The 18,665-nt window shown below is 34.5% G+C and overlaps 1 protein-coding gene across 14 annotated transcripts in view; it reads left to right on the forward strand.

Annotated features, from left to right (window-relative positions):
• Positions 1-13,797, forward strand: part of LOC143447307 (uncharacterized) — a 35,232-nt gene extending 21,435 nt beyond the window's left edge. For 2 of the 14 annotated variants that reach the window (XM_076947353.1, XM_076947355.1), the window contains exons 7-12: positions 61-5,211; positions 6,560-6,996; positions 7,227-7,324; positions 7,473-8,070; positions 8,267-8,456; positions 10,356-13,797. In XM_076947353.1, the coding sequence (XP_076803468.1) occupies positions 61-301 (241 nt within the window). In that variant the 3' untranslated portion in view covers positions 302-5,211; positions 6,560-6,996; positions 7,227-7,324; ... (1 more) ...; positions 8,267-8,456; positions 10,356-13,797. Of the gene's footprint in view, positions 1-60; positions 5,212-5,231; positions 5,434-6,559; positions 7,042-7,226; positions 7,325-7,472; positions 8,457-10,355 lie in introns of those variants that run through there. The other 12 variants (XM_076947346.1, XM_076947344.1, XM_076947357.1 and 9 more) reach the window with 11 other exon arrangements.
• The last annotated feature ends 4,868 nt before the right edge of the window (positions 13,798-18,665 follow it).

Genomic DNA, 18,665 nt, shown 5'->3' on the forward strand with positions numbered 1-18,665 from the left:
GTGCCCTAACTTAGGCCGAAGTCGCGTTTAATAATGCCATTCAAATTAATTTTTTTGCAGTTTTTCAAGAGCTTCTTGCAGAAACATTTCCTTGTGGAGATTGATTAAGGATGGTAATAACATACATCACGATCCAACTCAATGCCGACTGGAAACTGCATTGAAGCATGACCTTGGTGTCCACACCTTGCTTGTTTGTCTCCGTTTTTGTAACATATATAAACCACTTCGTTTTCAACTACAAAATAGCAAAATACATTTTCCAAGCCTGAAAAGACAGAAATTGAATATTCTAAACTGAAAATATAATTTTTTATAGCGACCATATAGATCACTTGCTTAGGTTTACAAAAATCGCTTCATTTTTTCCGCCCGTGGACGCCATTTATCGCTTCTCTGCGCGTATTAATAAACCTGTTTGGTCATAAAGAGATTCTACTGCTGGCAAGATAACCAAGTTTATGCGGGGCTGTATTGCTTTAATTTCATTAGCAAATTTTAGCAACTGAGTTTGCTGTTTTTGTTGTGTAAGTTTTATTCATTTATATTTTAACAATTTCTTGTTTAATGTATAGACTCGACTTTCATCGGTTTAACGTGTGTTATATTTTAGCATTGTACATTTCAACTAGTTTCTAATCTAAACCTGTAATATATTGTCGTTACTTGGTACCAAATGTATTTCGACGCCAATTCATACCTACGTAAGTTTGTTGTACATATTTTGTTAGACATGCCACAGAATAAACCGGCGTAGAGCTGGTATCCGGTTACTTGGTTACTTAGTTACCATGGATTATTAACAACTTCATTTTTAAATACGAAAAATGTGTAAATAGTAAGTAACGTAGTATATAGTAGTTAATAAACTTTATCTGCGAATAAGCAACAGAGAATTTTACCAGGTAACCAACTTCACGCCGGTAAATAACACAGTGATTTCTTTTTTTATGGGTAAACTCTTGTTAGACATTGTTTTTTATCTGAAACTTTGTGATAAAGCTTGCATGTAGTCTTTGTAGCTTAGCCAGTGAGTTTTCATGCCTGAGCACGATTATTATGATTAAGTCTCTATAATAGTGGTTCCCTAACGTTTTGCTTATCGCTAATTCATCGCCAATTCAAAAACAAGACAAACGAACATAAACAAGAAAACTTTTACTTAGAATTGATCACTGTATTAAGCAAACTCTCAAAATAAAAGTAAGCAAATAGAAAAATACGAAAACGTAAATGTTTATGGCGACCTTAAATCACTTGATTAGTATGAACCGCTAACGCCGTTTACTCTTTTTCTGGACACAAAACATAATCTGTTTAGTTGTTCCAGAAAACTTTTGTTACAGGTAACATATATAACCATGTCCAGGTTTGTGTGACGCTAGCACGTACATGGCCATTGTTTAGTAATCAACTTTAAGTGCTCGAGTTTGTTGCTTTATTTGTGTAAGTTTTGTCGATTTACATTTCATCAATTTCTTATTTCATGTAGCCTATCAGTTTCGAGTATTATCACTTTATCGTTGTGTCAATTTTTAAAATTGTACTCTTTAGCTAGTCCATAAGCCTTTGATACATTGCCGCCATTTTGTACCAGATGTATTTTGTTGCTGAAGCGTATTTCGATAAGTTTGTTGAACATGTTTTGTAAGGAATCTTTGATAACACTACGTAACACAATTTTTGTTTGGCTACTTTTTTTAATGCCCCTTTATGTATTTTTGGGTGCTGAGTTCAAAAATCCAGTTACTTTTTTCGTACCATCGTTACTTTTTGAGATATTCAAACTTTGATATAGCTGTAAGTATAGCAAATTGTGTTCTACTCTTGCAGTAGACTTTAACTCCACATCAAGGTTCCGTTTGGTTTATTAAACGTAAAAACCAGTTTAAAAACGTTAATAAGTAAGGCTTGAAGATAAATGTAACATAGTTTTGTCAAACAGTAAGAGTCGTTCAAAAATGTACTTTTGAGCGAGCTTTTCTTTTATGACCACTCCTGTCTTGCCTTACTAAAGACCAAATATAGTCTCCCATCATTGCACTATCCAGCGGCCTTTATATCGTTTTTCCATTGGCTCAATATCCTGATGAAATCTCTCACCATGCTCCTCACTGAAGTCACCTAGATTTTCTTGAAAACAATCCAGATGCGAACATAAAAAATGAAGTTTGACAGACATGCGACAACCCATGTTTTGGTAACTTTTGATAAGTTTCTCCACCAACTCTTTGTAATTTCTGTCCCTTTTATTTCCCAAAAATCCATCAACCACACCTTGAAATGCTTGCCACGCTTCTATTTCTGTTTCATTCATTTTTTCTTCCAAGTTTTTACACTTTAACATTGTGTGTATCTGGGGACCAACAAATAAGTTATTATTCCTCCTTTTATTTTGGCAAGTGATAGTCTGGGAAACATTGAACGGATTTCTTGAAAAACTTGTCCTTGAAAATCCAAAGCTTTGACAAACTGTTTTACCAGACCTAATTTGATATGAAGTGGAGGTAGTAAAACTATTTCCCGGCTTACAAGAGGTTCCCTAATAATGTTGTACATTCCTGGGGTTAGTTTTTCCCGTGCCAGCCAATGAATTTTCTCATAGTGCTCACCGTCAGCTCTACTTTTCCACAAGCACAAAATGCAAGAATATTTTGCGTAACCACCCTGCAGACCAAGCAAAATTCCCAACATTTTAAAGTCACCACAAACATACCACTTAAACGGAGTGTAACTGATTTTAATGAGCAGTTGCTTGACGTTTTCATAGTCTTCTTTCATCTGTAAGGAATAAGAAAGTGGAATTGATGGGTATATGTTGCCATTGTGAAGTAACACTGCTTTAAGACTTTTGGTAGAACTGTCAATGAAAAGCCACCACTGAGTAGGATCATGATCTATTCTAACAGCACCAAACAGGCCTTCTACATCTTTCCAATAGCAAAGGTCTTCAATAACGTCAAAGTAGACTGAAAACTCCAAGTGCCTATTCCCGTAGGCAGTACTCTTACTTAAATTTTTGCACTGTCTACTAGACATTTTGATTTCTACTATTTAAAAGATGAACTGAATCTAAGATTTACACAAGACTTAACTCTACAAAATGTAATCATGAACACTAAACACGACTTTCTAATGAGACTATACTGAATTTAACAGGCTGAAATAAAAAGAAAACTGAAATAAGAAATAAAAGCACATTCGTCTGCATTTCACACTCCCACTCCCTTTCCCTTCTTCAAGTAAATAGGACACCGATTTACAACATGATAATGCTGACAGACACAGATCATAACGGCATAAAAAACCTACAGTTAATGGAAAATCACAAAAAACGGAAATCATTGTATTTTGAAAACGATCGATGAAAGAAAAAAACTGACAGCATTTTTGGAATCAGTGCTTGAAAATCATAAAGACACATTTAATAAATGTAGCCAAACAAAAATTTTTTTCAATTTTGTTACGTAGTGTAATTTACTGGCATGAAGTTGGTTACTCCTTCCTCCTTACATGGTTATTTAGTTATCATTGGTAAACAAACTCATCCACAAATAAGAAAAGAAATTAGTGGCTATGTATTGTAGGCATAATCAACTTCATCTGCAAAGATCAGTAACAGAATAAGTAATAAGGTTACCGACGGTAAATAACACACAAATTCACACTTTGTTTTATAAACAACCTTTTAAAAACGTTTGTTTGTAGCTTTTGAAGTTTAACCAGTAGTTTATCATGTCTGGGCCCCATTATCATGACGAAGACTCTACAGTTTCAAACCAAGAAAACATTAAATTGCTTTTTTAGCCTACTTTAGTTTACTGAAATGGCAAATCGGTCGTTTTCGTGAGAAAAATAAAAATAAATCTGTAACTGAACAGTCTTTGAACAAAACCCTCAGGCTAATTTATGCACGTCACGTTTACAGTCTGCAGCCAAGTTGAAAACAAAATGTACTGTATGTTAAAGTTTGTACAAGAAACGAGAAAGGTCTTAATTGGATTGAACGATTAAAGTAACTTGAATTAATTCACGACGAAAAAGCCATAAATGTAAATGAAGGCCAAAAGTTTTCTCACTCCTGTGTTGTTGTGTGAATGCTTTCTGCAACAGCTTCAGTAGCTGCACGTAGTTCTTGTCACTGCTTGCTCTTATCACATTATCAACTGGTAAATGCCCACGGCATACATAATGACAGACGTGCAGCTAGACAAAGTTGGTTCTCTGCGATAAAGTTGATAACTTTGGACGAAAATCGTTACCTTTGTTTACGCTTGTTTAGTTTCATCAAAACAATGTCCTATTTTAATCATACGCATATAGGCATACGCATCTATGGCGTTGAAAAGCTATTTGTTTATAGAAAATGGTCAATATTTCGTCAAATGTAATGTACAGGTGACCATATTGTTAATTACGTACAACACGTATTGCAAAATATATTGAAACAGAAATGGAGATTCGCAAATTAACTGGTGTGGGTGTGGAACGGGCATGAAGTTTGTGCCCGCACAAAGCTAACCAATATGTTGGAATTTTCAAAACCAAAAAGCGAACAATTGAATCAAAACAGTAAAACGAATCTTCCTGCGCGCAAACTAGTCATTCAGTGTTGCAATTTTTCTGGGAAGTTTTTGAAATGGTGTTAGCAAGCCTATGTCTCCAAATCAATAAATGAAATGCGTGATTCCATTGGTACATTTAGGATTGCATCGAAGGTTAGTTGTTAGACCCATGGCCTAAAAAATTTAAGTTTGTGAGGAGAGGGGGCATGGTCCAATGGTCACTGCTTAAATAGTGTGGTCATTGTTTAATACTTTATCATAAAGAAAAAATTATTATAAAAGTTATATCAATGCTGTTGCAGATTTCACAGTAGTAAGTAATGCAACAAACTGACACAAGGAAGAAAATGTGATGAACGGCAACGACTAAAGAAAAAAAAACGCAAAAAATAGCGTCCTAAAATTTGGGTCCTGAGAAAAGGGCGAGGCCCAATCGCCCCTTCTAAATAAGTTTATGATGTTTGGACCAATGTGTTCTAGTAACATATTCTTAAAAATAATTTTGTGCTTTTGCCGGAAAAGATAATATAAGTTAGGATTTCTTTTGAAAATAGTGAATTGTGTTTTCGTTCGGTTTTATTCTGAAGTTTAATTAAGAATCACATCATTTACTTCATAGAACATTTTAACAAGAACCAGTTGCTTGGTAAGTGAATAATTTGTTTCTTAATTAAACGATAACCTTAAGACAGTGGAAGAACAATTACCTAAGTTGGAGTAAAAAAAATATAGGTGGTAAATACAAAAAGCATAAATATCAAACATTTATTTAAAGTAGGTCTACATTAATGTCTTTGAGTGCCTGGTCAATACCAATAGTAGAATGTTAAATGTTTATCTGCTGGCAACTGGAGAGATCTTCATAGAGGTATTATATATCTATGACCCATTAATATTTCTTCCCACATTTCTACGACTTTGGTTGTTTTATTTCTTGATATTTTGTGTCGGCTTTTGATGTAATGATTGACGATAGACTTATACTTTTTGTTGTAGTCGCATTCATACGATGTGTTTCAATTATTAATAAACAGAATGTAGGAAAGAAAAACGAAAATATTTAATGCCACCGACGCAATCAGCCAAGTGATGTTGGATAGTGGGCCTTAAAGAGTGGTCATGTTTTGCATTAGTTAATGCTGGAGTTTCAAGCGACTTTAAGTTCGGCCAGGAATTCGGATTGTTCCGTCTGTAGAAATAAAATCATAAAACAAGATTCATTGAACGCCGTTCTAGATAATAAGGAAGGAACATATAGTCTAATTGGGATTTAATCATATATTGTTGAAATATGTTCAAATCTACACCAATCTAATTTGCTGTCAATCCTCAGAAGTCGAAATTAATTCGGGAAGTCGCTGGAATTTTAAAATGTTCGACCTGCAAAAAGCGATTTTTATAAGAAAAAGGGTAAAGTTAATCAGTCTAAACTTCACACATCTCAAACTCAAACTTCAAACATCCATATGTTAAGCAACAATAACTTGCTTGGAAATTACCCCAAATCATGGCCAAAATTTGTAATCAAAGCAACACAGTTCGAGTTTTAAGGTATAAGATGAGCGTTGGGCTAGGCCTTAATGATTAGTTCCAAATTCGGGCAAGACCACAAACAACTAAAAACTAAATTAAAACCTGTTTATTTGGGACAATGCACGCACAAATAAGCTCGGTAACTGGGGCTCGAGCGACCAGGAATCGTTTAATTAGAAATGGAGTGTCTGTAAGCCTAGCACAGAGTACAGTTTCGTCGAGAAGGCTTTGCATTGCACACAGCTAGCGGTACCAAACCAGGCTAGTAAGCTGGTTACAACAATAGTTAATACGTCATTATGATTCGGAAATATGATTACTATCAAGTACAACAATACACAACGGTCATTTCCAACAAGAAATCTTGTGTAGATTTTTTTAAGTTAAGGCAAGTCAAAATAGGTTAGTTTATAACGTTTGCTAACGTTACACAGTGTCACATAACGTTTATGAAAATTAAGGGAGCAGCTGACTGGACTGCAGAAAGGAACCCTGGAATTTTGGGAGACCAATCTGAAATCTGCGTAAATCTGATTCTACTCATTTTCAACTCAGCAAAACAACTGAGGACCAGCAAAGCAATCATACATATAACTTGTCACGTTGTTGCTGAATAAAAGAATTCTGTTCTTTTGCTTATAAAAAGTTTAAAACTTTTTAGCTAAAACATTTTCAGCCATTTCTCTCTCTGTATGATCGATCATATTCAGTTTATGGACTTTTAGAAATAAAACGACTGCGCTCGTCAAAAACAAGTCAAAAGATTCATGCATCCACCTTTTATTTACGCAGTTCCTTTCAAATATGGCCAAGTACTCAACTTCCAAAATCAATCTCTGCTGATCAATACAGACCCGAAAAATCTTTGGAGTTTAACGGAATTAAGGCAATTTAATATGTACGACATTTTTGGAAATGTTTTTGACAATCACGATATTGTCAAGTAAATAACCTATGTTTTGGTGCTAATTGTTAGTAATTACAATGAGCTTAGAGTGAAATCTAGGCCATTAAACGCTTTCTTACCTACTGTATGTGTACCTTGACACTGTATCTTTACGAGCCAATATGATAACAGGCATCACGATAATTGTATAAAATGGTGAAATGAACTTGTCATTATTACAGATACACCCTTTACACATAATCATCAACCCTAGAAATGTATGAAAATTTGGATAGAAAAACGAAGAAGAGTCGCTGTCTAAAGAACACACCACGGCGTAGTGAGACATGTCATGTTTATAATCGCTATAGGCATCGTTTGTGTTACAAAATAATAGTCAATTAAAGTTGATGTAATTTATTAGTTAATTTTGGATATCGATATATAAAATTTTAGGATTTAAGTAATTATATTTTGTGTTGTAACAGACTACGACCGATGCCAACATCCGTCATTTGATGATCATCAAAGTTCTATCACAGTTTTCGACACGAAAAAAATGTGGATGAAGATCTATGGTATAGACGTCAGAAGGTTCCGTCCTGTCAATGTATGTTTGCTCCAATAAAGCATATTTGGAATTTTTGTGAATTACATTGTTGGCATATTGCAGTTTCATTGACAGCAATATTACTTTTGGAAATACCATAATTATCAAGAAGTGGATTTTTCCACCGATAAGCCAGGTTTATGCTTTCTGACATAGATCTATTCTGTCTTTTATTCAAGTCAACGCATTTCATCAATTAATGTTACACAATTATGCAGATTTTTTTAAGTAGATTTTCTCCTATAAAATTTACTGTGTTTTTTTACTGAAATATTATTTTCCAGTGGCACACGACAATACCATTAAACATTTGCTGATGTAGTATTTTATTCAAACTATCAACAAACAATTCAACATTTTCATTTACATTTGAAGAACGAAATAGCGTTCTGTCGAGAATTTTGGTGGCTTCTGCCCTTAGGCATTTGGATGCGTTGTGTGTTTTTGTGTTGTTGCGGCTCAAGCATATCACTCCGGTAAAGCGTGAAGTGCTTTTCATACTGTACAATATACACGATGTGTTCTTTAAGCCAATTACTTGAATCAAGTGGTTGAGCATTGCTGTATTTTGTAGTTTTAACCATTATACGTTTGAGTTTATTTATTTTGTAATTATAACTCCATTTATGAGTTTGTTCCAGTGGAGGTGTTATAATCTAACACTTTATTAAGGTTTTATGTCTGAAGAGCGGTTAGAGACAACGACACTTATTCCGTGTTGGCTGCTGCTAAGTATGGCACAGATACCACGATTGGAAACATCTACTTCGGAGGACTCCCCGTCGAATCAAAAACCACGCGATGATGTTGGCTCTTATGATACACGTCACGTTCTCTCTAGAAAGATGCCCAAACAATCCCGGTAGAAATAAACCGAATACTAAAATTTATTATACTTTAAAGAAGGATCTTATACAGTATTACTTAGCAAAATACAGCAGCACTGCCAACCGAATCAAAACGCTAATTTTGGAAAATTTCTTGCACTAAAATTTACTGTTGTTATTATTAAAACTTTAGTACCGGCCACCATCTTGGAATTGTGCTTTTTTCACCAACAATAGGCCTCTTTGTGACTGATTTTCTGTGATTTTATTACCGTTCGGCTTTCTACTAAAATTACATTATACCGACCTACAGTAAACAATTATTAACCGAATTGTCAGAATATTATAATTAACGTCTAGCATCGAGATAGGTTGTTAAAAATACACTTTTCTCATTAGAAGATCCAAAACCATTTGTAGGCAAAACCAGTTATATGGATGTCTTTATTTTATACAATTTTTGCAAACCAGAAATAACCAAAACGAATCTTTTGCACCCATTATGATCATACACCGTTTTCGAGTCAAACGTTGGCTACGCTGGTTCTCCAGTCTATTCATTCTAAGATTAATGAATAATGACGTTATTCCATTTCTTCCTCTATCTTGCCGTTTTGCCTTCAATCTTTCCTTCTAAAATTAACGTAGAAAATTTCCCACTGCTTCCCCAGAGAATATGCTCTGCGAATGTCATATTTTGTGGTATAAAGTTTGTCATTAGCATTATGCTGTGTAGTACGTCCAACTGGTGATCTTTCCACCCAACTGATCTTTACCAGTCTTTTAATACACCACAACTCAAACGCTTGCAGCAGTGGTGTAGCCAACAAGAAAGCAGGAGAGCGGCCTCTCCCACTGAGGATACTTTTTTCAAAATTGGCGCCTTTTCAATTGTTCACACTTCCAACACTCATGCGAAGTTGTTTTTGAAAGTCCGAAATGTGTTTATTCCTTTTATTCTGGTACCTTACCTCGAATATCCATACTAAAGGAAGAACAACGTTTGAATTTTCTACACTGAAGTTAAAGAAACTTTCTGATACTAAACGGGCTTCCAGAGAGTCGGTAGTTGAGGCGATTTTGCAAAATCTTCCAACTTTAAAAAGACTTTAGAAAGAATTTTTACAGAAAGTTTTTCGTCTGTCCACAGCATACTAACAGAAAATCAGTTTAGATTGGTAACGGCTGCTACCATAATTAGGGTTTTGAAGATGACATGAAAATTTTTCGAGCTGAGTATGAATGTCAGTTTGAGCAGATCGAAAATAAAGCAACTGACTTGGCCCAAAAGTGCAATGTTAATACGGAATATAAGATTTACAGAAAAGAAAAACGAAAATGAAAAGATTCCATGATGAAACGGCAGATGATAAAAAAAGCTTTAAAGAATTGTGTTAACTTTGGTACCGTCATGGCGCCTTTTTAAAAAGCTCACTCCCCCTAACTTAAAAACCTGCCTACGCCTCTGGCTTGTTTGGTTATATTGTAATTAGTCCACACTTGACAACCATGAATAAAAATAGAACACGCATAGCACCTCAAAATCCGAATGTTTAATTTCATGATGTCCCATCTCAGAAACATTGTGCACTCCCAAAATTTTGCTTTCGTTTTTACTATTGTTTTTCTTCTTATCTTTTCTTCAGTTTTTCAATCTTTAGTAATTCTATTTCAAAAATATTGATATTTTTAAAAATTACTCCAATGTTTTATTGTCTGTTTAAGTATGGGACTTTCAGGTTTGGATTTGCATACGCATGTTGTGTTAGTCGGGCAATTACATACTGTAACTTCATTCCATAATCTTTGCATTTTGAGCATAATGAGTTAGTATTAATTGTAGCAACGGTGCATAACTGGCCATTAAAGTAGTGGTTTCAGTGTACTTTTGATTATAGTCACAATGAGTGCCATTTAAATTTATTCCTTTGCAGTTTTTCGGAGCTTGTTGGAAAAGTATTTCGCTGCGGAGTTTGATTAAGGATGATAACAGCACACATCCCCATCTAACTCCATACCGAATGGTAACTGTATTGAAGCATGACCTTAATGTCGTCATCTTTCCTGTATGTACCCAACATTGTTGATTAATAACGTTTCATTTTCTACTACAAAACCTGCAAACCTGAAAATGCAACAACGTTATTTTCCAAATTAAAACTTCGAAAACAAGTTGTTTTATAGTAACCCTATTAATCACTTAAATATACAGTTATTAAAATTCGTTTGAAATTATTTCGAACCGTGAACGCCATTTATCGCTTCTCTGCGCGCATCACAAAACCTGTTAGGTCATAAATCAATTCTGCTGCAGGCAAGACAGTTAGATTTTTCCAAGACGAAGTTGCTTTTATTTTATCAGCACATTGTAGCAAACGAGTTTGTTCTTTTTGTTGTGTAAGTTTTGTCGATTTATATTTTATCAGATTCTTGTTTAATATTTTTCTTATTAATTTGGACTTTTATCAGTTTAACGTGTATTATCTTTTAGAAATGTACATTTTAATTAGTTTTTAAGCCTAAAATATATCATCACCATTTTTCCAAATGACTTTTGTTGCCAAAGCGTACCCCAGTAAGTTTATTGCACATATTTTGTTAGTTATACTTAATAGTATACCGATGTAAAGTTGGTTACCGGTTATTTGTTTATTTATTGACCTTCGATAAACGACTTCATCTATAGGGATAAGAAAAAGAAGTAGAAAACTAAGACGTAGGAAATCAACTTTATCTGCCAATATGTAATAGAACAAGCAACCAGGTTATCAGTTTAACGCCGAAAAATTACATCCCGATTTCTTTCTTTAATGTGTAACTTGTGTATATATTGCTGCTCTATCAGAAGATTAATACAAAAAGTTTGCATATAGGCCTAACCTATGTAGTTTAGCCAGTGATTTCTCATGTCAGGGCACAGTTGTCATGGTTAAGTCTATAACATTGATTATAAACGTTTTGTTCACTGTTATCCTCTTCACTTTTTATGTTAGTTTGCATGCACCGCTAACATATTTTTTCACGCTTTTACTTGCCACGACGATCTTGTGATGCTGTACAACTAACGCACTTTTCCACCACTATCTTATAAAACATTACAGCATTGTTAAAAAATTACTTAAATTGATAACTGCAATCAATTCTTGTTATTGGTTAGCGTTTGTAACAACCTTGGATCAGCACTTCAAACAGCAGTCAGTAGGCTATATAGAGTTAGTTTTCAGTTTTTTTTTTAGCTTATTATTGTTATAGAATCAATTTGTCTTTAAAGACATGGAATATCCGAAAATGGTGGATTCAGAGATGTAAACGGGCCTTATATTGATAACTTGAACCAGAAAATGCAAGCCTGATACCGAAGATTTTTTTGAAGCCTAACTTAGACCCGAAAGTTGTGGGTTCAAGTGTCCCAGTTTGGGAAACCATGCCAATAGTTTTCTATAAAGAAAACGTTAACATGCTTTTATTAGCCTATACCTAAGTTTTCTGCAACGGCAACTTGGTCATATCCGGAGAAAGAATAAAACTGAAAATGTGCAGATCACTGTATTACACAAATTTTTAAACTATGAATATAACAAAATACAATTTTCCAAATCTAAAAATGCGAAAACTAAGTTATTATAAATGGGAAGAGATTAAAACGGAAATATTCACAGCAGCTACCTTATATTGCTTGATTAGGTTTAAAAAATCAATTGATTAGTAAGGATTGGAAACATGATTTACCTCTTCTTTGTACACAAAACAAAACCAGTTTGTTTCATAGCAACTTCAAACAAGTTCTGCTACAGAAAATATAACCAGGTATTTACAAAAATAGTACGTTCATTGCAATCAATTTTTAAGCCAAATTTAGTGATTGAGTGTGTGCCATTATTTGTATAAGTTTCATCTATATACATTTTATCAATTTCTTTTTTAATGTAGCCTACTTTATTAAATTGGACTTCTATCACTTTTTCGTGAATCATCTTTTAAGATTGTGCATTTTAACTAACTTAGTTTATATATTGTTACTAGTTTATGTGTAAACCTGTGTGGGCTATACACTGCTTTTTGTAAGAACTTTGTAAAAAAGTTTGTTTGTAACTTTTGTAGTTTTGTTAGTGGTTTGATGTGTTTCGGCACGATTATCATTACAAAGTCTTTGTAGTTATCTACAAAAAAGTGTTAATTCACTTTTAATAGCCCACCTAATTTTACTGAAATGGCAACTTGGTTGTTTTTGAAAGAAAAACAAAATGAAGCCGTAACTGCACAGTCTTTCAACAAAACCCTCAGGCTAATTTATGCACGTCACGTTTACAACCAGAAGCCAATTTGAAAACAAAATTTATGAACAGGAAACGAGAATGGTTTTACTTTGACCGAACGATTTCAATGAGCCAATTTCAGCGACAACAATTACTTCATAACGACGAAACCAAGAAACGAATTGAAGGTTAAACCTTTCTCACTCCTATGTGTAGTGTGATTGTTTAATGCAATAGTAAGCAGCATGCAGCTCTCGACACTGCTTATTGCTATCACATTATCAACTCGTAAATGTCCATGACATGTATAGTGACAATCTGATAGACGCACAGCTGGATGAGATTGATGACATTATACCGAAAATTGTAACCTTTGTTTGAGCTTGTTTAGTTGGTATAGCTTTTTACTCACCATTCTGAAGGCGAATAAGAAAACTGTTATGCTTGAGTGATTTTGAACTTGTAAGCTGGCAAGCTCGCTGGAGCCTTTTTCATCGTTTTGAAGAAAGCACTTTACTTTAAATCTTGATGATATTGAGTAAAGGGTGCTTTACCTATTCAATTTCATCAAATGATGTCCTATTTTAAGTAAAATCTGCTCCGGATATCTTAACTGCGATATATATTTGTGTGTTTGTTTATCTACCAAATAGTATGAAACCATATACGCCTACTGTACTTAAATAGAAATAAGAATCCGCCATTTAACTAGAGTGTGTGAGGAAAGGGGCGCTGTTGATATCTATGCCGTAATGGCATGAAACTTGTACCTGCAAACAACTCTCAATGATAATTCCCAATAAAATTAATTTTTTTCTAAATTCGATTTGTTTTCCTAAAAGCAAGCAACTGAACCGTGGTCAAGTCGGCCTTCCTTTACATGGCCAACCACTCAATGTTGTAATCTTATGGAGAAAATTTCCAATGTCCACGTCTCAAAACATGCAATGCGCGATTTGCTCTCTTCATAAAAACTGTCGGAATTTTTTCCTAAACCTAATAATTAGATAACCATAGTGACAGGTAACCTGCTGTGTTTGACATTGAACCCACTATTTTTAAGTGTGGTTATTGTTTTATAAATCATTGTTATGAAATTGATAATAAATGGTGTTGCAGATTCCAAAGTAGTAAGTAATGCATCGGTTATATACGAGAAGGAGTCACAAGGAAGCAAATATGATGAACGACAACGACTGGAGAAGAAAACCTTTTTGGCCCAAAGACTGGTGTTCTATGTTTTCACAATAACCCTCTCTAAATAAGCTAGTGCTTGCCGCAACGTGTTCTAGTAAAGTAGTCCTAGGCTCTACTGTAGGCTTATATAAGTTTTCGTGGTGTTGCAGGAAGAAGGGATATGTAGCAATTATTTCATAAACGGTAAATTGTGTTTACTTGCTGTTTTACTTTGAAGTTGAATCAAGTATTACGATCATATAGCCTACTTAACGGACCGGGGACACAAGATCAAATTGCTTGGTAAGTGACGATTTGTTTGTTATTTACTTTGTACTTTTAAGACCGAGAAAGGATGATAACCTGAGTTGGATTAAAAAAAGCATAAAAATGAGATTAAAAAAGGAAATACATCAAAAGTAAAATTGTTAAAGTAGGCTACACCGTTGCGTTAAAGCCATTGAGGGGCTGATATCTGCTACATTTTGGAGAGGTTCTTATACATTGTTTATATGTGTAGCCCATTAATTTTTCTTCTCACATTGATACGAGTTCGGTTGTTTTCTTTCTTGGTGTTGATGATCGGCTTTAATTTTTTTTGATAGTTGGTAATAAGCTTTCTGTTGTGATCGCATTTATGCGATGTAGATTTAATTTGTTAAAAAACAGGATGTTGGACGGCAAGATGTGCATTTACAATGCCAACGACGCAATTAGCCAAGCGATTCTGGATAATGGGCCTTATTGGGTGTTCATCTGTTCAATTAGTTATAAGGCTGGAACTTCAACGGACACTGAGTTAGCCAGAAATTCGATCTGCTGCACCTGTTCGTATTAGGCCATAAGAATTCATTCAATTCATTGAAAACTACCAAATTAAACAAGGAAAGAACATAGGCCTATAGCCTATTTGGGATTTAAACATGTATTTCTGGAATGTAGAATCAAATCTTTAAGCTACCGATGATTTAACTTGTACTCTCACCTCAGAACCTGAAATTAATTCGTTCCAGGAGCTCGTTTAAGTTGTAAAACATCCGACTTCCAAAAGAGTGTACCAATAAAAAAAGTGAATACAAAGATCCGATCGCAGATACCAAAATATCCATGTCAAAGTTTAAACATTTAGATTTTAGGCAAAAACATTCTGTTTAAATTCTTCAACTTAAATTACAATAATCTAGCCTAGCATTACAGTATAGGCTGCATGCAAACTTAAAAATATAAAAATTAAAGAAAAGAAAAACAAAAAGTTTACTGGATACCAACTGCTTTCATGTTATAGTTGATTTCCAATAACGGAGTTGCCTATAAATACATTTAGGCGTTGATTATGTTCGAGTTTTAAAAAAATTCGTTTTCTATAGAACACAAGTTACTCTTAAGAATTGTTCGGATTTCGAGTTTTTTTGAGTGAAAGACGTTCGGGTTCTGAGGTATCACTGGAATTAATAACTGATTTGAAGTTATTTCTGCTCTATTTGATTTTATTCCAATATTGACTTTATTACGGACTTGGTGTTTTGACGCTTAAACCTGCCCAAATTATATAACACCTGCAGCAAATAAGGTCCGCCCTTTGCATTTCTTTACCCAGGGTTTGGTAGATTTTTGTTGCGGTTGACTTTAGATGCCATAGGAAATTTAAACTGCAGTTTAGACTATTTTGGTTTGGGAATTTTAAGAAGAGAAGGCTGAAAAGTTTCATTAGGGTATACCATGCAATTGTACTTTGGGCCTTGTTTCCAGCCAAATTTGGGCCAAATACACTGAACGAAGATAAAGCTAAAAGCGTTTAAAAATTAGCGGGCTTTGTTTTCTGCAGGTATCTCATAGCGAATTCGTTAATATCTTGAGTGCTGGACTCGAGTCTAAAGATAAATAAATTAACTTGCGACTAAAGTTTGATGATTTCATGCATGGTCTGTCTCGTGACGTATGTCACGTCCTGATGCGCTAACCACAGTCTCAAAATGGCAAGTAGTGGATTTTCGCCAGAAAGTAAAGTGAAAAGCAGCAGCTGACGTATTTTGCAGAGAATTACAATAAAAACGTACCGGAAGCTCGGGCGTAAAAGCTTGCTACATACAACAGAATCCAATCCCAAAAGAGGGCTTTACTTTACAACACTTAGTTTCTGCCCTTCACTAAAAGCTCAAAAGTAGAATAACTTCACTACGCCAGTAGCCGTTTACATAGATGTAAACACATATAAACAAACAGTGCACTTACACACTATAAAAATAACTTAATAACAGTTTAAGGAGTAGTATAGAAATAAAACAAACTTTAAATAGTAACACATAGCTTATTCCGCAAAACTAGTGCCCCTCGCAAACAGGTTGATACAACACCTAAATGCAGTACTAATTAAACTGGTGCACAGAAATATCCCGTGATATCCATATCACAAAAATACAGCGTGTTTTTGCACAAGCAATCCGTGTTTGATACCCAAGTGACGCTACAATCGTGATGCCTTTGGGTAAGTCACTCTTGTTCAATATTTCTGGAGAACACTTTCAAATTAGGGCAGTGCAAAAACAACACAGTACAAAATATCTGTGTCTATATCAAAACTTGCACAAAGGCTAGGTTATCTCGGTAACCGGGGTTCGAGCGATGAGGAAAGAGGTCGCGTAAAGACTTTCCTCAGCCTGATGTAAAGATTATGATATCATAACATACGCAATTGTGCCAGACATGTTCGGTTAAAGTGTTGGGTTGAAGGGCGCTCATTGCCTTAACATTTACATAGCGTCACTTTGTCATTGAAATTGAGAAACATTAAAGAGGCATGTACCCGGCAAACCGACCATACGGTCCAATAAAGAATATTTGTCGACTCAACGTTAGCATTTTTATCTATAATTAAGATCTGTGGTTCTATCAGCTTGCAAAGACTAGCGTGTCATTCGGTGTGCTGTAAAAAGCTCTTTCTTCATTCGCTTCTATTGTAAAAGCATAAACCATAAAAATGTTTGCATTATATTTTAAAGCTTTGAGTTAAATTAATAACACTGTACCAAAGATTGTTTTAGATATAACGACACTTTTCGAAAGGCTGCTTGGTCAAAATGGCTCATCCCTTACGCCTCCTTGATGATTTACATATAACTAGCCAATATAATCTTTACGAGATCTTTTTGAAATTCCCGTTACATTTCCAGGGTGTTTCACTCAAATAACTTGCATCGATTTTCAAAAGATTTATAACCTTTATTCAAACGATCTGTAGCCTATATTTTCAACATGAAATTTTCCAACTTTTCTGTTTGGAATAACGTTCTCGCGTTCCACATTTCAACTTTACTTTTCTTCTTACTCAGATGATTCACGTTTGTCACAATCGCAATATTACCAAAGGTATGTTACCGTTTCTTTACTTTAGACCTCAGTGAAGGAGCTGTATTCCCCTAACCTATAAATTTATAAATGCAATTGCTCATACTCAGCATTTTCACTAATCTTGGGAGCTAACATTAGAGCCACATTTGTGCTGCACATCTTTCGTTTTATAAGATTTTTCGTTAGTATCCTACTTTAAAATCTTTGTGTAACAAGTTTAAATTGGTGATTTTTCTATCCGACTTGCCTCATTCTTCAAACGGACCACATCTCACACGCTTGCAGTCTTTCTTTGTTGCATTGTAATTAGTCCACGCTTCACAACCATGAACAAAAATAGAACACGCATGTCGTCTCAAAAACCGAATCTTCAATTTCGTGCTGATGTCCATTACAGAAATAAGCTTATTTTGAGTACCCAAAATTTTGCTTTCGCTTTTTCGATATTCTTCATATCTCTTCATTAATCTTCCGGTATTCTGTATAGTTCCATTAGGATATTGATAATCGTGAACTTGCTCCAATGTTTTGTTGTCTGCTTTAATTATGTAATATTTTCAGATTTCGATGTGCATGTGGAGTGCATATTGCCTTAGTCTTTATGGAGCTTCTTACAGAAACATTTCCCTGTGGAGATTGATTAAGGATGGTAATAACATACATCGCAATCCAACTCAATGCCGAATGACAACTGCATTGAAGCATGACCTTGGTGTCCCCATCTTGCTTGTTTGTCTCCGTTTTTGTAACTTATATAACCCTTCGTTTTCAAGTACAAATTAGCAAAATATATTTTCCAAGCCTGAAAAGACAGAAATTGAATATTCTAAAACAAAAAAAATATTTTTTATAGCGACCATATATATCACTTGCTTAAGTTTACAAAAATCGCTTCATTTTTTCCGCCTGTGGACGCCATTTATCGCTTCTCTGCGTGTATTAATAAACCTGTTTGGTCATAAAGAAATGCTACTGCAGGCAAGATAACCAGATTTATGCGAGGCTGTAGTGCTTTCATTTCATTAGAAAATTTTAGCAACTAAGTTTGCTGTTTTTGTTGTGTAAGTTTTGTTGACTTATATTTTAACAACTTCTTGTTTAATGTATAAACTCGACTTTCATCGGTTTAACGTATGTTATCTTTTAGAATTGTACATTTTAACTTGTTTCTAATCTAAACCTGTAATATATTGTCGTTATTTGGTATCAAATGTATTTCGACGCCAATTCGTACCCCGTAAGTTTGTTGTACATATTTTGTTAGACATGCCACAGAATATACCGGCGTAAAGCTGGTGTCCGGTTACTTGGTTACTTATTTACCATGGATTAACAACTTCATTTTTAAATACGAAAAATGTGTAAATAGTAAGTAACAAAATATATAGTAGTTAATAAACTTTATCTGCGAATAAGCAACAGAGAATTTTACCAGGTAACCAACTTCACGCCGGTAAATAAAAC

Source organism: Clavelina lepadiformis, chromosome 2 (assembly GCF_947623445.1).
Source record: "Clavelina lepadiformis chromosome 2, kaClaLepa1.1, whole genome shotgun sequence".
Lineage (NCBI taxonomy): Eukaryota > Metazoa > Chordata > Ascidiacea > Aplousobranchia > Clavelinidae > Clavelina > Clavelina lepadiformis.